This window comes from Oryctolagus cuniculus, chromosome 7, assembly GCF_051225735.1.
Source record: "Oryctolagus cuniculus isolate XC-2025 breed Fujian yellow rabbit chromosome 7, ASM5122573v1, whole genome shotgun sequence".
Classification (NCBI taxonomy): domain Eukaryota; kingdom Metazoa; phylum Chordata; class Mammalia; order Lagomorpha; family Leporidae; genus Oryctolagus; species Oryctolagus cuniculus.
Window position 1 is genome coordinate 69,756,229 of NC_142873.1, and position 25,376 is coordinate 69,781,604.

The 25,376-nt window shown below is 43.6% G+C and overlaps 1 protein-coding gene and 1 pseudogene across 2 annotated transcripts; one reads left to right on the forward strand and one right to left on the reverse strand.

The window, feature by feature from the left end:
- Positions 1-3,367: 3,367 nt before the first annotated feature.
- Positions 3,368-8,154, reverse strand: S1PR1 (sphingosine-1-phosphate receptor 1). Of its 2 annotated transcripts, none has more exon segments than NM_001198946.2 (2): positions 3,368-6,084; positions 7,777-8,154. In NM_001198946.2, a coding segment is annotated over 1 exon segment (1,149 nt). In that variant the 5' UTR covers positions 5,915-6,084; positions 7,777-8,154; the 3' UTR covers positions 3,368-4,765.
- On the forward strand, positions 7,752-17,566 carry LOC100351670 (heterogeneous nuclear ribonucleoprotein D-like; annotated as a pseudogene).
- Positions 17,567-25,376: the final 7,810 nt, after the last annotated feature.

A 25,376-nucleotide genomic window follows, 5' to 3' on the forward strand; every position in this document is an offset into this window, starting at 1 on the left:
GTTTTGCCTTTTCTTGAGCTTCACACAAATGGAATCCTGCACTGTGTTCTCTTGTGGTTGGCTCCTTTTGTTCAATGTGATTTTAAGAGTTGCACAAATTGTTGCAAGTATCAGTAGTAGTTCCTTTTTGTGATCGCTGGATAGCATTCAGATGTGTAAATGTACCACAGTGCGTTTACCCAGTATTAACATAGCTGTTAGCTGGATGCATGAAGATACTGCAATGAAAGAAAATGTAGCGATTCCCCTTCATTCAAATCTGTAACCCACACTTGACTTTTACTAATTTCTATATGCAGAGTTGAATCTGATTCTTAATCATTCAGCCCTCAAAGGCATGAGAGTATGGGAAAAACAGGAACCCCTTGAAAGTCTGACTCCAAGAGGAAAACACAAGGGAACAAGAGATAGGATGTGTTAGAAGTGATATGGTTAACAAGAACCAAAAAAAACCAGGCTGTTGTCCAGGATTGTAGAAAGAATTAATACAGCCCAATCCCTCAATATTATTCCCCTCTTCTCTCAGCTGGTTCTCTTGGTCACTGGCTGAAGTCCCTTTTACTTTTAGACAATCCAAAGGCTTTCAGAAAGGATTTCACAAAGGATTCGAGAAAACTTTCCTTAGATGAATATTCTGAAGTGTGGCTCCAGTTCCAATTAGTATGACAGTGAAGACAGTGATGTTTATTAAAAAAATACTAAATACTTTTCCTTAGCCCAAGTGAAGCACACATCAAAAGAGTAGGAAGGAAGCTTGGAGGAAGTGATGCAATTTGTTATGATCCCTCATCATCAAAATTTGACTGTATCCTGAGGAGAAGACTCATAGGTCCTACCACGTTTTCCTTTGTTTTTTTGTGATTCTTCTCTCGAGGAGTTTATGACCTATTTGAAGAAAACACAGACAAATCTAGTCTAATCATGAGTGAGATCTAATCTAGTTTGCTCCAATTAATGAAAAAAAATCACTATTCCAGCCAAGGAATATGGAATATACCATTAAAAAGAATAACATTATTCAGAAATTGTGAAGTCATTATTTTAAATGCTGTAGGTGAATAATGATTCCTAGTTAGAAATTAATTTTTGAGCCAAAGATTATTCTCAAGGTCATGCTTCAGCTAAAAAAGGGATTGCTAGTTACTTGAACCTCAACCTTTCAGTTGGCAGGATTTCCCCCAGTGAGCTCTCCATTCTCTGGTGGTTGTTTTGCAGGGTATAGCTCTTAAACAAGCTACCTATGTAATTGCCTAGAAAAAATGACAGATATCAATGATGCATGGAGCAGAGACTTGAAGAATCAAAGCACATAAAAAGTACAATCCGGGTTGGAAACACAGCATGGAGGTGCACCAGGCATACTCTTAACACAGGCAATGTCCTTAGCAGAAATCAACCCAATTTGAAAGAAGTAAAATTAAATTTTATTATAATAAAGTTTTCCTTCCATTAGGAAAAAATGAAGATGCCATACATCACAACTGAAGCCCTGACATAGCTAATAAAATACAGTAACTATTGAACAAGAAAAGCAAACTTTCCATTACTATAAACTTTTGAATTTCTAATATCACTAGATTAACTATCATTATAGAACTAAATTTTTCTCCCTACAGGGAGTCTAAAAAGCAAGAACAAGAATTTATCTTTATTTAAGATTTTCATTAGAAGATCTGTAAAATTATAATCACATTTAATGTTATTGGGAATAAAATGCTATGTGATGACATTCCATACCATTTCAAAACATTTCCTGATATTTTGAGCCAAGCTGAACTTATTACAGGAATATATCAAGTATTGCCCAGATTGTCTGTTTTCTCCCTTCAAAAACCACTGCATGTTTAATCAAAACTTAATATGTGTATTTTAGTATAAACATATAATTACTGGGATTTTTTTTTCCTCAGCCTCATTTCTCAGAATATACTCAATGAAAACCAGATACTCATGTTGGGATACAACCATGTATCTTGCCTCTAAATCTTGCTTCAGGGCCAGAACTGGGCCAAGCCACACATCTGCCCAGGCCAGCCACAGCCCACAGTGGTCAGCTTTCTTGCAATGAACTGCACTGTCAGGGTTTCCAGGGAAAGAGCACATCTAATCCTTGGATGATGTGCTCACAGGTGGGCGAGTGAGGGTGTCTGCCCTGTCACCAATGACCTGCCCATTCTTCTCCAACACTAGCAGCCCTGACCTCTTTTCCCCCATGCTGTGAGTCACCAACTGTTCTTCTAAAGGTAAGTCCGAATGTATGAACATGTTATCTTCCATAAAAACACCAAGTGGACTTGCTTTTCCATTATGCTTGACTCCGTACTGAAAGCTCTAGGAAGTGAGTGTAACATGAAGTCATTCCTTCCGTCTCAGCAGACAGATGGAGAGACATTCCAGTTCGTTTCCAGCCTTTTGTCTTTGGAGCATTTTTGGCATTTCCTTCAGGAAACTGGAGGTGATGACCTCAGGTTTCCGTAGTGAACACACTTCTGTTTCCCACAGTTAACCTTACCCAGAAATGACATCTACACTATTAGGTAAAGTTTATCTTCATGCCCCAACTGTGTCCTGTGCATATTCAATGACACTTGAAAGCACAAATGCTCGAAGTAACAATAGGACGGGAGACTCAAACACACCAAAATACTTTGATTTTCTCCCCAGCACAACAGTATCGAAACGAGAATTGACTATTAATATAACACTCTGATGCTTGCTGTGTGCTCTGGCTTTCATTTTATAGTTGGAGAAATTGAAAGCCAAGAGGGTTAAAGCTTTCCAATACTGTGAACTGAATTTTATTGCAGATAAAAGGTGCTGTGCTACACAGCCTACATTCTGCAACTTGCTTATCCTTTGACATTCCTTACTTCCATATTGTCCCAGAGAAGTCCAGACGGTGTCCAAAATAAATAAATAAAGCCAAGTTAATATTATTTCCTTTATCTATATCTTCATTCAGCATATTGATGAAGTGCCGAGAGTACACATTTTGGTTGATGAGTTCAAACTGAATATAATTTAAATTAGATTTACAATCACATTGGTGTATATTAGCTTATGACAGAATTCCTGTAGCTAATTTAGTTAGGTTTTACCTAATTATATTTACTTGCTAACAGGGTATTCAGAAAGTTGGTGGTTTTATCTCATTCTTTAGTACTCTTCAATGTTAACTCATTGAGGTTTCTCTTCCTGAAAAAGATACAGTGGTTTCTAAACAAACCACATCTTTTTCATGCCATAGTTTATCAAGGTGAAATCCTTTAAAGAAAAACAGAAGTTTGTACTTAGGTATGTTTCCAAAGATCTTCAAGGTCAAAGAGAATGTCTCAGTAATTGTTTTCAAAAATGCTCTTCACAAAGGGATCTTTAAAAAAATCAGTTTATTAATGTTTAAAAGTCGATAAAGCTATGTGCAAAATGATTCACAAAAGTCAGAAACCTATTAAATACTATTTTTTAAAAAAGACATTTCTTGGTTTAATTGCACTGAAAATCAAACTAAAGAGACAGTAATATATTTTTATTCTTTCTTTGTGACACTTATACACATCTTCAATTACTATCTAATGAACAACTGTACTGAAAAAGTTCTGGTGTTCCCTATCAGTTAAAGTAATGCTTTCAAGGGCACAAGAGGGTGGTATTTTCTTAAGAAATACACATTCAATGGTGTTAACACAGGTTAGAAAAATCCAATAAAAAGACATCTGCTGAAACAAATACATTCAAAAATCATGAAAAGTTCTTTTAACACAACAAAACACAACCATCTTGTTGGTTAAAATGAATCACGTAACACTCTGAAATAAACATCAACAAAAGTGCCAAAGACAGCTGTTGTATTTGTTAGACAAAGTCATTAAGAAATCTCTCTTGGTTTACAAAAGTTAACTCCCAGTCAGTTTTCACCTTGTTTTGCTTGCTTGTTTCTCCCATAGCACTAAGGCTCCTGGCTGATATCACTGAAAGTGGACTTCTTCGAGCGAATTACAGCCACAATGGACATGATGCGGGAACATTTCATTGTAAAGACGGTTTTGTTTTTCGTTGTTTTTTAAAGAATCAAAGTGACTTCAACCAAATTCCAAGAAACTGATCCAGCTCACATGGAAACTTTGGCCTCAGCATGTGAAATTGCTTTACATCTCCAACCAACTCCCTGCCTACCTACTCAACACAGCCTACCTGCTACAGATCATCAACAAATGGCCCTGGGGCCACCGCCTCAGCTCTGGCCAATACCAGGAGGCTAAGATACAAAGTAAAGGAGTTGGAGGAGGGGCGTGAAGGGGAAGGGAGGGAGGGATGTGCGGAGCATCCCAAAACAAGCAGAAGTGCACACGCTCACTCGGATTTGGAACTCAAGTGAAAGAAAACATCTTTCCAACACTCCAGACAGACGGACGCTTTCTCATGGGGACGTTAGTCTTTGAGGAGGGGCCAAAAGAACCCTTCGGGAGCTTGACAATGCTAGACCTTTGGCTCAGTGCAAAATCAAAGCTCCAGTGGGGAGGAAACAGACTCCAGGCCGGCCCGATCTCCACCCTTCCCAGTGCATTGTTCAGGGGAGCTACTGCTACCACAAACACGAGGCACCGCCACGATGCTGCGGTTTCCCCCCTCCTCCATCCCTCTGGCTCGCAGCAGCTCCTCCCTGGCAACAGTCGAGGCCCAGAGACGGTCCCCCTACCCCCACCCCCGACGCCGGGTGGTGGGCGACCATGTAACAGTGCTTCCCACGGGTTGGCAGCTGTCCGTTTTAGGAGGACGAGTTGACGTTGCCAGAAGACATGATGGTCTCGGGGTTGTCCCCATCGTCCTTCTGGGGGTGGGAGGAGTTGTCCGATTTACTGCGACTGAATTCCACGCCCGCGATGATGGGGCGCTTGAACTTGCCGGCCGAGTCTCCGCTGGGACACTTGCAGCAGGACATGATCCGGATGAAGGCCCGGCGCATCTCCTTGTTGGTCAGCGTGTAAATGATGGGGTTGGTGCCGGAGTTGAGCACAGCCAGCACCAGGAAGTACTCCGCTTTGAAGAGGATGTCGCAGGTCTTCACCTTGCAGCCCACGTCCAGCAGAAGCAGGATGAAGAGCGGGGCCCAGCAGGCGATGAAGACGCTCAGGACGATGATGACGGTCTTGAGCAGCGCCAGCGACTTCTCCGAGCTGCGGCTGGCCTTGGAAATGTTCTTGCGGAAGGTCAGCCGGCGGCTCCGAGTCCTGACCAGGGAGTAGATCCTGCAGTACAGGATGACGATGGAGAGCAGGAGCAGGGTGAAGACGGTGGTGCAGAAGAGGATATAGTGCTTGTGGTAGAGCGGCAACACGGTGGAGCAGCTGGACAGCGTGCTGATGCAGTTCCAGCCCATGATGGGCAGGCCACCCAGGATGAGCGAGATGACCCAGCAGGCGCTGATGAGCAGGAAGGAGCGGAAGCTGTTGCTGCCATTGTGCAGCTTCATCTTCAGCATGGTGATGTAGCGCTCGATGGCGATGGCCAGCAGGCTGAACACCGACGCAGAGAGCGCCACAAACATACTCCCTTCCCGCAGGAACCACTGCGCCGGCGTCAGCTTGTATGTGGTGGCCCCCGACAAGAGCAGGTTGGCGGTGTAGGCCACTCCCGCCAACAGGTCTGAGAGGGCCAGGTTGCCAATAAAGTAGTACATGGGGCGGTGGAATTTCTTGGTTTTCCAAATGGTCAGCAAGACAAAGATGTTCTCCAGGATGATGAAGCAGCAGATGAGAATGAAAACCACCGAAGTCAGCTTAATGCCATTCTCCTTGTCCGCGCTGATGTTCAGCTTCCCCGTGTAATTGTAATGCCGCACGATGATATCGTAGTTGACATAGTCGGAGACCGAGTTGCGGAGGGCCTTGACCAGCGGGATGTTGGTGGGCCCCATGGTACCCGCTCTGTCTCCGCGCCACGAACCCGGGGAGCTCTTCTCCGGACGAGCGCTAGAGGGCGAGGCTGAGGCACGAGCTGTTACCCGCTGCCGGGGAGGTTCAGGGAGCAATCCAGGCTTTTTTGTGCAGCCTTGCCTTGCCTGGGGAGAGCCTCAGAAACCGCAGCCTGAAACAAGTCACAAAGAGGAAGGAGTCAGGCAGAAAGCCACAGCACACTGGCATAATTCATTCTGGCCAAGGCACTGCTTCAGTTTTGTTCTTGTTGATTTGGTTTAGGGAAACGTAGGGAGGGGAACTTTTTTGTTAAATAAATTTCTTGCAAAAAGGGGGGTGGGGTCGTTGGGGGTAGGGGCGAGGGGAAACAGAGGAAGAAAGCCCAAACATTTACCCAAGCTGAAAATTCCAAACAGAAGAGACGAAAACTCTCTCCCTATTGTCACAGCCGCTCAAATGGAAATGGGAAACCTGGGGTGCATGGCGGAAGGAGTAGGGGTGGGGAGGCGCCCCATTCGGACTCCACTCTCGCCTGCTCGCCCCACCCTCGACGCCCTGATTTCCATTCGGGAGATTCTCCGAAGCCGCCACCAGCTCAGCTGTGCGCTCACCACCAGCTCACGGCCTCTCCTCGGAAGACACTTAACCGCCAGCCACAGGGTGGAGACGCACACCTCTTCCCTTGCCCCACTTTACCCCCCACCCACGCCAAGCTCAAGGACGCAAGCACCACCTCCTAATTGCCATGCAAGAAATTAGATTTGCACGAAAATCATTTGACAGCGCAAGTCATTTTTTGGACTCTATTAATAACTCTCTAGGAGCAGGTGTGCTTAGGGTCGGAGGGCGCAGCGAGGTGTGGGCAGGCGGGTCCGCCCCATCTTGCGGTAAACAGGAAAGCTTAGCGCCTCCGTGAAGCAACTGCCTTTTCTACCTTCTTCTTTTTTTTCCCGCAAGTCAGTGCAAGTAAATTTAAAGGCGCTCAGTGCAAACCATTCATAAGAGATTGCAGCAAATCCCATAAGTTTTGCACATCGGTTGATTGCATAAATATTTTAGGGTTAGTATCACACGAGAGAGAGAAACAGAGGGGAGAGAGGGAGGGTGGGAGGGAGGGAGGGAGAGAGAGAGAGAGAGAAAGTTACAGGGCTAAAGATAACAACAGTTCATGCCACCGCATTCCTAATCTCCAATGCAAAAGCGCTCTCCAAAAAGGCGCCCACACAGACGTCTAGGGCATTGCTAAACTCGCCGGCGCAGCCTCATTTACGGCTGCCCTCCAACGCTCTGCCTCCTTTAAACACCCAGAAACTGAAGGGAATGACGCCCAGCAGCAATCTGCAAAAGTCTCTTTCAAGTTGGTTAAAAGTTTCAAGGTAAGGTTGCAAAGAAAAAGTGCAGTAAAGGCGGCGGGAGCGAAGCAGGCAGAGCTAGCTCGCGCCCAGAGGCTCCGCATTTCCATCTCATTCGACACCCCGCGCGCGGCCAGGACAAGTTTAAGTCATCGCCGTGTCCCGCATATTCTTTGTCTAAAGGCTTTCCAAAAATAAGCGCCTTCCCTGTCTTCCCACCAACCGCGGCGTCCGCTCGCCATTCCCACTCCCAGTCTGTTCGACTATTAGGAATTCGGAACTAGCCCTTTTCCAAACTCCAGGCACCAGCAGTACCGCCCCTCGCCCCCCGCGCCCGCGCCCCGAACAATCCGATGGAGCTGGGCTCCTGGGTAGCACCAGAGAGGAATCTTTTTCAAACTTTCCGTTGCCTTCGTTCGGGTTGAAAAATTCGTTTCTGACTCCTGCGCCATCTGGCCCGAGGGCCCCCCCGGCGCCCCCGGCCCCCATGCGCGCCGCCCGCAACCCCGTACCTCGCTCAGGCGGGACGCAGCTGCGTTCGAAGAGCTCCGGCTCGGCGCGCCCCGCTCCTCATCTTGTTGCCGCCCGCAATGAGCTGCGTCGCGCCCTGGCAAACTTAACTCCAGTCGGGGTCCCCTCCCTGCGCAGCCGTGCACTCCAAAGGGTAGCCTGGCTGGCGTGGCCTGGCTCCCGGCTGCGTTCGCCTCGCAGCGCCGCGCGGAGGCAGAGTGGCTGCTGTAGGCAGAGGCGGGGAGGGGTTAATGCCCTAACCCCCCACGCCCTCCGTCGGCGGCTGAGGGCCCCCGGATCTGGGCTGCTGAGACAAACTGTCCAGGAAAGAACTGGGGCAGACGCAAAAAGAGAAAGAGAAAAAAAAAAAAAAAAAAAAAAAAAAAAAGCACCCTCCCCCCCCAACCAGCAAAAAAAAAAAAAAAAAGCAGAAGGGGCGGAGCGTGGTGCCCCCTGGATTCTAATGTATAAATCTCTGCCTTCGCCCAGCGATCAGCCGCCGCTCTGCGCCCTGGAGAGGAGAGGAGGGCAAGAGCCCTAGAAACTTCTCTCCCGAAAAGTCTTATCCGAGGTCCCGTAGCGCACCTCCCGGCTCCCCCAGCCCGCAGCCCTGGGAGAATCAAATCTCCAGATCGGGGTCGGGCTACCCAGGGCCGCGTTCAGCGCCCACAGGGGAAACCGGAGCCTGGGCGAGGAGTGGCTGCGAAGGGGCTGCGAGGAGTGTGGAGCCGGCGAGTGGCCCGGGAGTGGAAAGAGCCTGAAGATTCCCCGACACCGCCGCCTCCCTGTGGAGATCCCAGTGCCGCCGAACCCCTTGCGGTCCGACCCGCACTTAGTGGCTTTCCCAGGGCGTCCAGTGAAAAAGGGACGAGCGCCGGGTCTAGTGTTGGGAGGGTGTTGCCCGCCCTCAGCTGGACGCACAGTGGGGCCGGGTGTCCCAGATTCCAGCCACTGGCGACGCCTTTGAGGAGGGGGCCCGCTGCCGGGTCCCAGATGATTTAGAAAGCCTGTGCAGCTCAGGAATTTCCAAAGGCAAGACCCGCCCAGCTCCGCCGACAGCCTGCAGTTGCCCAGCTTGAGACTGGCGTCCTTCTCTGTCTTTCTTCTTGGGGGGACAACGCGCAGCCCCCCCAAATCTCAATATTCCGGACCCATCCTGTTCTTTTGCTTAGATGCTAAGTAAGAACCTGGGGAGGAGAAGCAGCTGTGCACTGAATGTGCCTGGGGGGCAAGCTCCGTGCACTTGTGCCCCTGCCCGCCTGTCACCAAGGTTTCCACTCAGTCCCTGGTCTCACCGCCTTCCCCTGCAAAACTTCCCCCGCTGTGCAGTTTCAATTGATAGACACACCCTGTACCTGAATGACTCAGAAGGAGCTTGAACGAATAAACAACAGACCCCTGGCTTCTGAGATTTTATGAGCTTGCAAAAAGAGAGAGAGAAAGAGAGAGAGAAGCGACAGTTAACTTACAGCCGCCTTAAAGCCCTCATCAACGGCATTTGCACTCAACACAGTACCCACGCATTCAGTAACAGTACTCGCATACAGCATGGAAATCAAGATAACAGTACCGAAGACTCAAGAGGGGTTTGAGGGCTTCTTTCATTTACAAGGAGAGTTACACTGTGCCTACCTAGCACAACATAAAGTGAGCACTCTGCAATCCTAACTCCTCCCGACTAATATATGAGTTTTTCTTTTTTTTTTTCTTGGTGGATGAAAAAGTTTAACTTAATTGCCCAGCCAGACTGTATCAAGCTAGATTGTCTAATTTCACACAACTGTTCCGTGAAGCAAGCAAGCGTTGTTGGCCTTTTATAGAGGAGGGAGGCGTCACTCAGCTTAAGTGACCTGTGGATTTCACAACCACTGAGGGGCAGAGCTAGGTTCTACAACTTCAGCACAGCAGATGCCTTGTGACACCATCAATCAATAAGCAGTTCAGGAGTCAAAATGTACGTTCCCAAAAGGAACTGAAGTGGGAAATGTCAGGGAGATAGATTAAGTTCATAAGCTGGAGGCCACAGCTGCCCCACCCGCATATAATCTTATCGTCAATCAGATGACTCCTCCCCCAAATGCACCACCCTTTACTTGGGACCAGGGGGCAGTCCTGTGTAACCAAGCCCCTCTTCGAAGCTAATAAAAGCCCAGTGAAGGGGAGCACACGGCCTCTTTTTTTCTCTCTTCGCACCCCTTGGACCCAGGGTATGAATTCCCCTTTCATCTTTCCTAGCCCACTTTCCCTAAATGGAGCCATCTTGTGCCTGTGTATTCTTCTTACTTTCTAAATAAACCTTACCATGCTGCATGCTGTGCTTAGAATTCTTCCCTAAGTAAAAGGCAAGTACCTGAGATAGTAATTTTGACCCAACCTAGCCCACAACAGAATCAGAGCTCTTTTTGACTATCCATGTGCAGAAAATGTACGTTAAAGTAGGCTTGTAAATGTCCTTTTTAAATCACTTAATTCCCAACGACGTGTATGTACAATGTTTACACATACATTTATTAATGAGTATTTTTTAAAGATTTGGTTATTTATTTGAAAGAGAAAGTTACAGAGATGCAGAGGCAGAGAGAGAGGAGAAAGCGTCTATCCACTGGGTAGCTCCCCAAATGGCCACAGTGACCGGAGCTGTGCCGAAGCTGTGCTGATCCAAAGTCAGGAGCCAGGAGCATCTTCCAGGTCTCCCACACAGTGCAGGGGCCCAAGTACTAGGGTTTCCAGGCCATAGCAGAGAGCTGGATTGGAAGTGGAGCAGCCAGGACTCAAACTGGCACCCATATGGGATGCCAGCACTGCAGGCGGTGGCTTTACTCAATACACCCAGTGCTGGCCCCAATGAGTACTTTTTGAAACCTCTCAATGTTGGTATATAATATGGAATATAAAGTTTTACTCTTAATATTTGTGTACCAAATTTAAATGTTACCGATATTAATTCATTGAATTCCTACAGTAACCCTACAAGAGAGGTAGCATTATTATTTTTACAAACAAGGAAACTGAGCCCCAGACATATTCAGCAACTTGGTTGCTGTGGAACATGACCTTAGGCAGGTTGCAGACTCAACCACAACTCCAAACCACCAGATAAACCTCAAGCATGTCAAAGAATCATGTAGGGGAAATCAGTCCTTTTCGTATGAATACTCTTGGCGAAGATCATTCAATATTGATCCAATATTTTAAACGGCTCGAATACCTTGCTGACAATTACTTAGCAAGATTCATTCTTAGGACCCACCTATGAATTATAAAATGTGATAAATACTAAGCAAAATTAGAAAGTAGGCAAAGCTGTTTTTCCAGAAATATCTTCCTGCCCATTCCAAGGCTTTAGTTCCCATACAAGTCCCTTCCCATTGCTCTCAAGAGAGACCTTAAGAATTGCATCCTCTTGCTATCTCCTGGCTGCTAGCCCAATTCTTTTCTGCTACTCTGAAAGCCAAGTCTAGGGTCCCTACCTTAGTTCTCATCGCCCTGAGGTTGCCATCTGATACCGAACTCATTTTCAGGTTGCTCCATCCCAAATTTCTGACTTACGTGTGCATTAGCATTTCTCTTGAAGCGTTACCAGATAAAATGACATGCAATTCTTGGGCTACATACCAAAGAAAAACGTTGTGGTTAATCAGATTCACAGGGAACTGGTCAGCTGTTTTGTTATTTGCTAAATCTGTCAACTTTACTATTTTCTCATTGCTCCACTCACTTTCTAGCTCCCTCTCCTTGCTCCACTCAAGTCCCCATAAAGATCTAACCCTTCTTTTACACATGCATTAATAACTAGCCTCCTGCTTCACTGAGAAAACAGTATGCACCTCGAGTTCCCTCTTCTCTAAGTTCCAGCATCATAACTCCACCGACACTCACCCTCTTCCCACCTGTTTCGGAAGTAAAAGCCATTTTACTACTTAAAAACTCTTGCTCATATCGCCATGCTGCTTCCCCCCAATTTTCTAAGATTTGGCTTAATTATTACTTCAATCCTCATAGTTTCAATTCTTGGCCTCTGGTGACTTCAATTTACATGAATGTTTACATGTTTTCTTTACCAAAAACTCACTGTCCTTCTTCATCCTAGATCCCAATAACTCTTCTTCTGTTTGTCAACAGTAAAAGCATCAGTAAGCCTGGGGTTACTGATGTCGTGGGTTCAGCCTTAATACCGCCAGTTCCAAGCTTAATACCGCGAGTTCTGACTTCAGGAAAGTTCCTTTAGCTTACCTGAGCCTCAATTTCCTCCTCTCTAAAATGGGATCATGGTGTTTCAGTCATTGCGAGGATCAATGAGCTTCCTAAGTACAGAGTTATCTACAGAATGGAAAGAATTCTTTACCCTCGCGCCTCCTCGCTCTCTAACCTTGTTAGAATCGTTGCTTTCATCATCTTGTTCCCCACCTTTCCATTCACTTTCCTTTTTGATTTTCAAATACAATTATTTTTAAATCAAATTAATATATGACATCACTTTCAGAAGATCAAATAATACAAAACTTCCAAAGAGCATCAGTCAGTAGTGGCTTCCTGGTCTGTAATCCTCCCAATCATGGTGAGCCAGGACATTTGCTCTGGTAAAACTGGCAAATCTTTCAATTCCTCTGTTTCATAACTCTATTTCCTTACTATCAGTTTAGAAAATATCTATAGATTTTCTGCTATTTAAAGAGAACTAATCCATTTACTATTAAGCACGTTTGGGTTATAAACTTTATAAATTCTTGTATGTCTGATATTTCTAAGATTGTGTTCTTAAATTAGACTAATATTCTGGCTAGGTATCAAGTGACAGCTTGCATGTAATTTTTCCTGAGAATTTTGAAGGCATTACTCTTTTTTTTTTTTTAATTTCTAGGATCACTGATAAAAAGCCCAAAGCCTGTCTCCTCAGGGATCCATAATGACGTGATAATTTGCAGTGGTTTTCCAATCACTTTGTAGCTCTGGAAATGACCTGAAGTCATTTACTTGATAACTTCATCATTTCCGTTTTCTGTATTTTTTTCTTTTGAAGCATCCACTAGCAGATTGTGGAAGATCTGGGCTGATGTTTTAATTTTTCTTATATTTTATTACATTTTCTACATCTTTACTTTTTTTCCTTGTTTCTGGGAGATTTCTCAATTTTTATCTTTCAATAATTCAATTAATAGTTTCCTTTCTATTATCACAGTTATAATTCCCAAGTACTCTATTTTTCTTTCACAAATGTTACATTTTTACAAAGACCTGTTCGTATTTCAAGGATGCTGTGTTTTCCCTCACCTCTGAGGATATTAGGGTATTGTTGTTGTGACATTTTCCTCTATTTTCTTAATTGTCTCACTTTCTGATTTGTTTTGGTCTCTGTTTTCTGTGTCAGTAGCTTTCTCATCTGTCAAGTGGTCTACCCTGTTGATTCATATTTCAGACAGAAGCACTGAAAGCTCATGAAAAATTTTGTGTAGTGGCCAGTCAGTGAGGGATGGCAGGTGATCAGGCTGCTTTTTTTAAGATTTTTTTTTTTTTTATTTTGAAAGAGTCACAGAGAGAGAGGGACACACACACACACACACAGAGAGAGAGAGAGAGAGAGAGAAAGAGAGTGCTATCCACTGTTTCACTCCCTAGATGACTACAATGGCTAGCACTGGGCCAGGCCAAAACCAGGAGCCAAGAGCTTCTTCCAAGTCTCCTATGTGGGTGGCAGGTACTCAAACACCTAAACCATCTTCCACTGCTTTTCCCAGGTCATCAGCAGGGAGCTGCATTAGAAGCGTAGCAACCGGGACTCGAACCAGCACGCATAAGGGATACCTGTATTGCAGGAGACGACGGCTTTACTCTTGGTGCCACGATGCCAGCCCCAGGCTGCGCACTTCCAAAATTTTAGTTTTAAATATTTATGGGGTACAGTGTGATAACTCATGAATGTATTCAATATGTGATGAGCAAATCAAGTTAGTATTTCTATCTCCTTAAAAAAAAAGTATTTACACTTGATAATTCTACCTGTTTTGGAATCCAGTGTAATAGTTTAGTAAATGCACACTGTGTGTACTGATCACACCAAGGTAATGTACATCTCCCTCTTCTTGTCATTGCTTTATATTTTGAGTTTTGAATTCCTCTTTTCTGTTTATTCATAACATATATTATAAGCTATTATGAACTATGATCTCCCCACTGTTCTGTGGAACATCAGAAATTATCCTTCTAAGTATGCTTTGGTAACTGTTTGCCAATCTGCCTCTATCTCTCCTTCCAACCCTTCCCAGTCTCTAATGATCATTGTTCTACATTCAGATCCACTTTGGTTTTCAGCTTCCACCTATGAGAGAACATGGAGTACTTATCTTGTGTTTTATTTTATTTTAATTAACCTCATGTCCTCCAGTTATACCCATTTTGCTGCAAACCATTCTTTAATAGATGGATAATATTTCAGTGTATATTCACATCTTCTTTCTTTATTCATTCATCCATTGATGAGCATCTAGTTTATTTCATATCTTAGCCATTGTGAATACTGCAACTATACACTTTTGTGGTAGGAATTCACATGTTGATATGCAGAGATCTTGACTTCTGGGCAGGTCACTTCTACCAGAGAAAAACTGAGGGAAAGGATATAGAATTTCATCATTAAATATTTGGATTTGAAATGAGTCACCATGATCATGATTGCCCATCCACCCACACACACTCTTGACTCCACTAAGTATCTCTGAGTACAGAGACCTTTGGGTTTAACCCACTTGTACAGAAAACCTCCAATAATTGCTAGAATAAGTGAATTGGTATCTGCCCTGTTTGGAGGTGCAGGCTGGAGATTAGGGTGCTTGTTTTAATTCAAATAATTTTATGTGAAAATAAAAAAGGAAAATGGATGGGAAATGAGATAATGAAAATAGTATGTTATGGTTAGAGGGAGGGACTGGCACTGTGGAATAGTAAGCTAAGCCTCCCCCTGCAGTGCCGGCACCCCATTTGGATGCTGGTTCATGTCTTGGCTGCTCCTCTTCTGATCTGGCTCTCTGCTAATGGCCTGGGAAAGCAGTGGAGGATGGTCCAAGTGTTTGGGCCCCTGCACCCAAGTGGGAGACCCTAAAGAAGCTCTTAGCTCCTGGCTTCGGATCAGCTCAGTCCCGGCCGTTGCGGCCATCTGGTGAGTGAACCAGCAGAGGGAAGACCTCTCTCTCTTCTCTTCCTCTCTTTGTAACTCTACCTTTCAAATAAATAAATAAAATCCTAAAAAAAAAAAAGATTAGAAATGGTAAGGGGTATGTGATCCATGTTCTCACCACTGTAGTGGATGCTTTATAAGCAGATTTCTTTATAGATCAGCATTTAGCACCATCTCAGAAATACCTGGAGCTTCTAATGCCTGATCAAGTTTGAGAATTGGTAGTGGGAATTCAGTTCACTTCTAGGATACCACTGCTAATTCCTTAGGTCTCAACTTTCTCTGGTCTGACAAGAAAGTTACACACATTAATTTGTTTTCTAACATATTTTGCTACTTTTATAGTTAATGAATCTTTAAACTAGTATAAGTTAAACTTAAATCCTTTACTTGTAAAGTCCTGGAAGAAGCCATAGATATATTTCTACATGGTTTTTGTAAAATATTAAATTAAAGCATTTTAACCAAAATTGACTAAAAAACTGCTGTCTTATTCCCCTAGGAAGTCCTTTCTGTTTCATATCTCCTAAGAGACATGGTTGTACAGTTGCTGAAGGCATTTTTGAGATTCTGCTAAGGGGAAGTCGAGTTTGGGCTATATTTAGTTTGAGTTTAGAAAGGTATGTGCATGAGTGTCACAGTCCTTCCACGTGATCTCTAGCCATCAGTGTATGGAAGTGATATCCAAGACTACATCAGCCACCCTCCATAGCTGCCTTAGAAATAGTCAGGGATGATGTCATGTGACTCTGACCTTGTAGCCAGTCTGGGGACAATTCTTTCCAAGATATCTCCTGGATACATTGCATTTAGAAAATTGGACTCTCATTGACACCTAGCTAAAGCAGAAATTCTCTTCTCTCCAGGACATATTTAACATTTTAGTACATATAATTATAAACATGTCATACTTTTCTTAAATCTTTAACAGGAATCACATAAAAAAGATAGATTCAAATTTTCATGTATGTATGTTTTAGCAGGGTATAACTATTACAGTTATGAAATAAATCTAGAAATATTTCAATAAAATAGGTGAAAAATTATGGGTTCTTCAATTAGACTTCCATATTTTTATTTTGTCAGGCACAAATTTATTTGTTGATGGATTATGAGAAAATCCATATTAAAAGCTAATGCAATATGAAACAGACAATAAAAATGAGCAAATAAATGCATGAAATTTATTCACATGTTGAGAAAAATTTGTGCAAAAAAATTTTTCAGCTCCATCTTCTGTCATCTTTTAGAATCTTTGTCCATACGAGATTAGGTTGCCCTGCACAGTGTACCAGCAACCCCTACAGACTGCTCTGCCACTGTGGAGGCCAAGAATGAGTACAGCAACACAGAGGAATTCACAGAGGGACCCAAGGTCAACGCCAGCGAGCGTCAGCAGGATGACGATAAACTGTTTATTGGAAGCTTGAGTGGGATGCAAGCAAGGAAGATCTGATTGAATGTTGGGCTTAATTTGGGGAAGTTGTAGACTATACAGTAAATCAGATTCAGCCACTGAAAGAGCAGGAGGAGTTGTGATTGTGCTTTTCGGGGATGGTGCTGGTGTTGATGAGGTTTTGGAGTCTAAAGGACCCAAACTTGCTGGCAAATTGATAGACCCCAATAAGGTCAAAGCTTTCAAAGGGAAGTAACCCCCTAGACAGGTTTTTGTGGGTGGATTGAGCCCAGAAACTTCTGAAGAATAAACTGAAGTATATTTCAGAGACTTTGGAGAGATTGAAGTATTAAATTTCCCATGAATACAAAAGCAAATAAAAGAAGGGTATTTTTTAAGAGTTGTTTATTTATTTATTTGAAAGGCAGAATTACAGAGAGAGAGGGAGAGACAGAGAAAGAGAGGGGTCTTCCACCCGCTGGCTCACTCCCCAAATGGCTGAAACAACCAGGGCTGGGCCAGCCTGAAGCCAGAAGCCAGGAACCAGGAGCCAGGAGCTTCATCAGGGTCTCTTAGGTGGGTGATCCAGGAGCAAGCACTTTGATCATCTTCCACTGCTTTTCCCAGGCCATTAGCAGAGAGCTGGAAAAGGGAGACCTGTGTCACAAGTCTACATGTTATGCCACAACGCCAGCCCCAGAATAAAAGAGTATTTTGAATGATCACATATATAGATGAAGAGCCAGTGAAGAAATTGTTAGAAAGCAGAGCATCCAGTTGGTTCTAGGATGTGTGAAATAAAAATTGCACCACCCAAAGAGATATATAGGGAGCAGCAGCAGCAACAAAAAGGAAGAGGTGCTGCTACAGCTGGTTGAGGAAGTGGTACCAAGTGTCGTGGCCAAAGTCAGGGCCGGAACTATAACCAAGAGCTTAATAACTATTATGATCAAGGATATGGAAATTTCAGTAGTGCCTAAAATGATGATCAAATCTGCACTTGCTATGGGGGATATAATTATATTGGTTGTAATTACAGGAACTATGCACATGGACAAGGATATACAGACTATAGTGGTCAACAGAGCACTTATGACATGGTATCTTGAGGAGGTGGCAATCACCAATCATCCTAAGGTACTAAGGAAACCTGTCTTGAAGGATGACATTGAAGCTTGGTCTTCCATTGATCTAAGATGATTATTTCGTAGAAGACTTTCTAGTGTATAAGACATAACAGTGTCCAACTGCATATAGCCACCCATTAGTGTTCTTTGTTTTTACTTTGCTCTTCGTTCTCTGTTACAACTCAATGTGTGTTGTGTTTTGAGAAATGTTGTTTGTATAATGTCATGTTAAATCACAAATAAATGCTTTCTATGTTAAAAACATTTTCAGATCATACCAAGAGCATGATACATTATAAAAGGGGAGATCCAAGTTTTAAATCAAAGCAACTACGTATTTTGGGATTGTTGATAATACATATAGTGAAAAACATTGAGCCTTCAGAATCAAAAAAAAAAAAAAAAAAGACAGATTTCCTAATGATACATCATGTGAAAAACTGGCATGGACAGTGACCAAACACAGCTCAAAATGTGCCACTATGAGGTAAAGACAACAGTAACAACTTGGTAATGATGATCTCAATCTAAGTGGAAGCACATGAAAGCTTGAAATGTTTTGAAATTCTAATGCTTACCTGTGAAAAAAGGTTCCAGAAATTTTCCTAAATTTGGCAATAGTCCTAAAATGCCTGAGATTGCCGACAATGAGTTTTGAAATGAATAAATTTCTCTACAACATCAATTAAAATTTAGATTTTTAAAATCTATTTTCTTTATATGAAGAGAGTTCTTCCATCTGTTGGTTCACTCCCCAAATGCCCAAAGCCAGGGCTGGGGCAGGCAGAAGCCAGGAGCCCAGGTCTCAGTCTGGGTCTCCCACATGGTTGGCAGGGACCTAGTCACTTGAATCATCACGTGCTGCCACTCAGGGTGCACACTGTAGAAACCCGGATTGAGAGTAGAGTGATGACTCCAACCCTGAAACCCCAATATGCGATGCAATTGTCCCAAGTGACAACTTCACCACTGTGCCAAACATCCACCCCTACAAACTTTTTTTTGATCAAACACGTCAGCAGGAAGACTGAATTGCCTTTCCATTCTCTCCAAAGAAAATTATATTTTAACATTCTGTTCCATGAAGAGATCAAGGATACATAGTTTTAAGGATGTTTTAAGTGATATAAACTGTTCAAAGAAATTTTGAAAATATTGTTGTCTGGAGGGGAAGACATTGTGGCATAAAGCCACTGAGGTGCTGGATTCCCATATGAGCACCACTTTGAGTCCCAGCTGCTCCACTTCCAGTCCAGTTCCCTGATAATGGCCTGGAAAATCTGGAGAAGATGGCCCAAGTGTTTAGCCCTTTCCACCCACTTGGGGGACCTGGAAGAAGCTTCTGGCTCCTGGTTTTGGTCTGGCCCAGCTCTGAATACTGTGGCCATCTGAGGAGTGAACCAGTGGGTAGAAGATATCTCTCTCTCTGTAACTCTACCTTTCAAATAAATAAATAAATCTTTGAAATAAATAAATAAATAAATAAAATATTGTTGTTTTTATCATTCATTATGCTTGTTAGTTATCTTTTTAAAATTAGCAGTTTGTTCTGGTGTCTCTTATTCTAAATAAATATTCACTTTCATTCCTTTTTGTTTGCTTGTTTTTCTAAATAAGAGCTCTCCACTTCCAATTGTATAAGTTTCTACCTACTTCTTCTCCCATTAGCTTCACCCTTGTAAGTTTATTTACAGTATTTAGTAGGTTTGGAAGGGAAGGGAAATATGATTGCAAATTTCTATACTTTGACAAAAATTTTCACTCATGATTTCTTAAAAGAGTAATAATTTTTCTCATCAAATAAACATAATTTTGAAATATTTCAATGCAAGTTATTCATTTTAAAAAATTCTAGTTCCTCCATTTTTGCTCCCCGTGATAATCACTGTTACTTTTTCACTTTCCCTTTGTGAATTTGTCGCCCTGATTTCCATAATGTGTTTATGTTGACATTTTAATTTTTTCAATTGCAGATATTATGTGCTGACTTTGTCCTTTCATTATTAGGATTTGGTTGTCTTAAACACACTGTTGCCTCCCATGCACACAGTTTCTCACCTTACAAATATCTACAAGATACTAATCTTTACATTATTATGACTTCTCAGGTTTTAGAGATTCAACATGTATGCACTATGATATACTTGCTTTCATGCTTGCTTTTTGGTATTGTCTTTTTCTTTGTTTGCATGGTTTCCTAAATACTCATTACCATTCATTTACACCCTTTCAAGACATTCAAACACATTCAAGAAGATATGGCTCCCAGGGCTTTGTGTTCCTCCTCAGTCCCAGTACTGCTTGGTTGTCACCCTGGGGCTCTCTTCACCATTCTCCTGGTTGGATTCTCATCTCCTCCATCTCTTTCATTCTTTTTTTTTATTTGACAGGTAGAGTTATAGACAGTGTGAGAGAGCGACAGAGAGAAAGGTCTTTATTTCGTTGGCTCACCTCTCAAATGGCCACTATCGCTGGAGCTATGCTGATCTGAGGCCAGGAGCCAGGCGGTCTCCTATGTGGTACAGGGGCCTGAGCACCCGAGCCACCCTCCAGTGCCCTCCCGGGCCACAGCAGAGAGCTGGCCTGGAAGAGGGGCAACCGGGACAGAATCCGGCGCCCATCTGGGATGCTGGTGCCGCAGGCGGAGGATCAACCAAGTGAGCCACGGCGCTGGCCCCTCTCCATTCTTTTTTACACATTCCTATTAATGGAACACAGCTTCTAGGAGTGTTTTGGCTAAGAGAATGTGGAAAATAAATTCTTTGAGACACTGATTGTATACAAATGTCTCTAGCCTGCCCTCACTCTTTATCCATAATTTGGCTGAGTATAGAATTCTAGGCTGCAAGTTGTTTCCTTCAGGATTTGGAAGGCATTGTTCCCTTGTCTTCACGCATGCATGCTGCTGATAAGAACTGGGATGCCATGGGAATTCCCCATTCTTTTGTGGAAGTTGGGTTTCTTGTGTTTTGTTTTTTTGTTTGTTTGTTTGTTTGTCTGTGCCTCTCTACATGCCCTTCTTACAATATAGCATTAATATTTCCCCTGTGAAAGCTGGAACCTATGTTGCCTCTATTTGAATCTGGTGGGCTTTTGTAATGAGAAAGAGACACAAATGATGCTCAGTGACACCCAAAGCTATGCCAAAAAAGTGACATGGTTTTTCTCTGCCTTTTTCTCTCTTTCTCTCTCTCTCTCACCTTTAGAGCTCACATCACAGTTATTTTCATCTGTTCCTGCTGCAATGCCAACATGTTTTGGTCTATGTGATTCATAGACAATAGAAATGTATTGCATATATTTACACAGGTTGAGAAGTCCAAGGTCAAGGCACCAGCAGACTCCATGTCTGATGAAGGCCCCCCTCTCCTTCCAAGATGGCACAGCATTGCCATGCCCCCACCTGGCGGTAGGGACAAACCCTTTTCCTCACATGACAGAAGAGGCAGAGGGCCAGGCAGCTCTCTGAAGTCCGTTTCACAAGGGCATTAATCTCATTCATAAGGACTCTGTCACCACAGCCCAAGCACCTCCCAAAGGCCCTGGTTCTCAACACCATCACCTTGCAGTCTAAATTTCAATACATACATTTTGGATGGATGCATTCTTTGAAACCGTAGTAGGGATGTGGACACCATATGAAAGAGGAGAGAGACAGAGACAGAGAGATAGGAAAGGAATGCCCAAGGTCCCCCAGCTATTTCAGCTCTGGCTGTTCAAGTCTTCCCAGATACAAGAGAAAACTTTGGAACGTCTCCAGCCCAAGCTATGTGACTGCAACCTCCGAAGAGGTCCTGAGCCAGAGCCGCCCAGATGAGGACCCCTGGATTGCTGTGTCTCAGGAACCGTGACAGGGAAGTGTGTTATAGTTTTAAGCCACTAAATTTTCAGAGCACTTTGTTGTGACACAGCCACCGTGCTGCCCCATCCCCCACCTCCACTGAAGCTTTAGGATCCCCTGCCTGTCCTGAGTTTGCTGAAAGCTTACAATGGCCTGCCCTGGGGCGGCTCTTAGACCCTTTTTTTATAGGTTTTCCAAGGCACCTAATGGATGCCACCACTTAAAGACATTCTTTCTTCAATCAAGAAGGATTATTTCAATTCATTAAATTATTACTGAATTATTTATTTATGAATTTTATTCTGTTTCCATCTTCTAGATTATCTTACTGAAAATCCATATTACTTTTTTTTTTTTTTTGACAGGCAGAGTGGATAGTGAGAGAGAGAGACAGAGAGAAAGGTCTTCCTTTTGCCGTTGGTTCACCCTCCAATGGCAGCTGCAGCCGGCGCGCTGCGGCCGGCGCACCGCACTGATCTGAAGGCAGGAGCCAGGTGCTTCTCCTGGTCTCCCATGGGGTGCAGGGCCCAAGCACTTGGGCCATCCTCCACTGCCTTCCCAGGCCACAGCAGAGAGCTGGCCTGGAAGAGGGGCAACTGGGACAGAATCTGGTGCCCCGACCAGGACTAGAACCCGGTGTGCCGGCCCCACAAGGCGGAGGATTAGTCTAGTGAGCCGCGGCGCCGGCCCCATATTACTTTGATGATTGAACTCTTGCATCAGTCATGTGGGTCTCGTTTCTAGCTCAGTGTGCTATATCCTAAACTTTACCTTGCCAGCCTTTCTTCTCATTCAGCAAATACTAAGAGCCTATGCTGTGCTAGTATGCAGCAAGAAAAAACAGATCAAGGCTAACTCATTTTTGCTTTCTGAATGTTCATTGACTGTTTTTCTTTTTCTTGTTTAAGCTTTGTCTCATTTTCCTCCAAGTCCTTTCTGTTTATTTCTTTTAGTCTCTAATTTTCATGTAAGCAGCTAAATTGACATCATCAGTGATCCTTGGCTGCTGTTTGTTAAGATTTTTACATATTTTCTTGTTTTAAAAATCGATGTTTTGGGGCCAGCGCTGTGGCGTAGTGGACTAAGCATCCGCCTTTGGTGCTGGCATCCCATATGGGCGCCAGTTCAAGTCCCAGCTGCTTCATTCCCAATCCAGCTCTCTGCTATGGCCTGGGAAAGCAGTGGAAGATGACTGAAGTGCTTGGGCCCCTGCACCCATGTGGGAGACCTAGAGGAAGCTCTTGGTTCCCGGCTTTGGATTTGTCCAGCTCCAGGGGCTGCAGCCATCTAGGGAATGAACCATTGATTGGAAGACCTCTCTCTCATCTTCCTCTCACTGTCTGTAACTCTACTTCTGAAATAAATAATAAAATAAATCTTAGAAAAAAATTGATGTTTTCTTTATTTGAAAGGCAGAAAGGCAGAGAGAGAGAAATCGTCCACCAAATGGTTCACTCCCTTAATGCTTGCAATAGCCAGAGCTGAGCCAAGCCAAAGCCAGGAGCCAGGAATTCAAACCAGGTCCCCTTTTTGGGTGGCAGGGATCCAAGTACTTGAACCATTACCTGCTCCCTCCCAGCATGTGCATTATCAGGAAGCTGGAATTGGAAGCAAAGTCTGGACCTGGACTCAGGCACTGAGATAGGAGACACAGGTATCTCAAGGGGCATCTTAACCCCTGTGTAGAATGTCTGTGCCTGTTAAGATTTTAGACACACACACACACACACACACACACAAACACACACACAAGACTATGCAGGCTCCATGTGTCTGAACAGAGCTTGTGGACTGGCAGACTTCACTGTTAGCATGGTGTAGCCAAGTCATCTCATCGGGAGGCCCTGACTGTCAGCATCTTGGCTTTCTTCTGGGGCATTCATTTATCCAGAGAAAAATCTTTCACTCTCCTTTCCAGAAGACGTAATTACCTTGTTTGCAGCATTCTGAGAGAAGAGCAGAAAGAGAGAATGGGACTGGGACATCTCCCTCTTTGACCTGTGCACTTCCACATTGGCCTCCACATCGTTCCGCGCACCCATTCTCCTGCAGTCTCTTGTCCTGATCCCAGAGAGACAGTCCTCCTGCCCCGCTGGGCTGGGTCTCGGTAGGGCAGAATGATGGAGTGAGGCTGGAACTGGCTGCTACTTAGGCAGACTTTCGGTTTTCAACTTACTTTCAACCCTACTTTCGTGGGTACCTGCAACCCCCAGTTTCTGGGCCCCTTTGCTTCTGCATTTCCTCCACTGGGATCTGAATTTTCAGTTTTCTTAGTTATACTACTCAAAATACCGCTCATCTACTTTTTAGTTTCCCAAATTTTGTTCTTGTCTTCTCATGTCTTTTTCTTTATTTGATTATGAAAAAAATTTTCCTTTACTATCACACTGGTGAAATGTTAAGAGTGGAGGGAAGTGAAAGTGTTCCATTCATCATCTCTGAACAGAGGTCATTTCTATTTTCTCTTAAACCCACGCAGTTCTTCTGACTTTGCCCTTTCTAAGGACACAGATGGCCCCGACACTATTGACTACCTCCTGTTGAGGCTCTTGGCTCTTTCCTAAGCAGCTCTGTTGCCTCTCATGCTCTCTGACTCAGACTACTCTTAACTGGCTGCTGCTTCTGTATTACCTTAAATAGCCTTACTCTATTCATTGAACACAATTAGACAACCTGAACATTATGCCAGGCATTGTGCTAAATAACCACTTTGTATGTAACAAATTTATCCTCTCAACAATTCAGTGAGGTAGGTACTATTATATAACCCATTATTCCATGCACAATCAAATTTCAACGTGGTAAAAAGTAAATAACCCATGTACAGATTTAAAAAAATGGAGACACAGAAATCTTAAGTTACTTGTCTTATTCATTTGCACATTCATAGATTTTCTCATCTATCAATAAATTCAGACAACTCTGAAACATAAATTTCCAGTTCTATTTTCTCCTAAGTTCCAAACTCAATTTCTTGATTTTTTAAGATTTATCTTCCATCCACTGACTCACTCCCCAAATGGCCACAACAGCCAAACCTGCACTGATCCGAAGCCAGGAGCCAGGAGCTTCTTCGGGGTCTCTCACGCGGGTGCAGGGGCCCAAGGAATTGGGCCACCTTCTACTGCTTTCCAGGCCATAGCAGAGAGCTGGATTGGAAGTGGAGCAGCCAGGACTCAAACTGGCACCCGTATGGGATGCCAGCACTGCTGGTGGTGGCTTTACCTGCTACGCAACTGTGCACCGGCCCTCAAACTCAGTTTCCAAATAGTAATTGGAAAGTTCCCTTCGCAGATCCCACCAGCACCTCAGAATCAAACTAACCAAGACCCAGCCATATCATTTTCACAACTCTCTTCTCAAAATAACTGAACCTGCTTAACTGATCTCTAAGTTAATGATATTACCATTCACCCTCATCCAAACAGCTAGAACATTCAGAATCCTTCTCTCTCAAATTGGCTGCCTAGATTGCTGTACTCTGAAGGACTTCTGAGTACACTTCTTCATCACCTTCCCATACCCTTACCCCCACATAACTGGTCTCCCTCCTAACTGATCTCAGCTCTAACCCTACATGCTACCATTGGAGTTGCCTTTCTAAACATCTTGTTCAGAGTTGTTCATTTAAGGTTGACAGGTAGTGTCCATGGGAGAGGAGTTCCTAGAATCACACTAATCTCTTAAAGAAATATCTCATGTATATGTCTACAGATCAACAAACATATACCAGGAGAAACTAATGGCTATAATGTTCCAAATCACTGATGATTAAGCACCAGTGAGAAACTAAGATAAAGCAAAACTAGTGATAAAAATGAAATTCATTTATTTAGTCAATAATTACTTAATTGAGCATACCCTATGAATTAGCAGGCATTCTTCAGCCTTGAAAAAGAAATATAAAATCCCTAGTACTATGGTCTTTATATTCCTATATAGAATACAAATAATTGAGAGATAAACTAATACATATGAAAATATCGGATAACAATGAGTACAATGATGAGAATTAACAGAGGATTATGTAACCTTGAGCTGTCCCTCTGGGTGGCCAAGATTGGTAT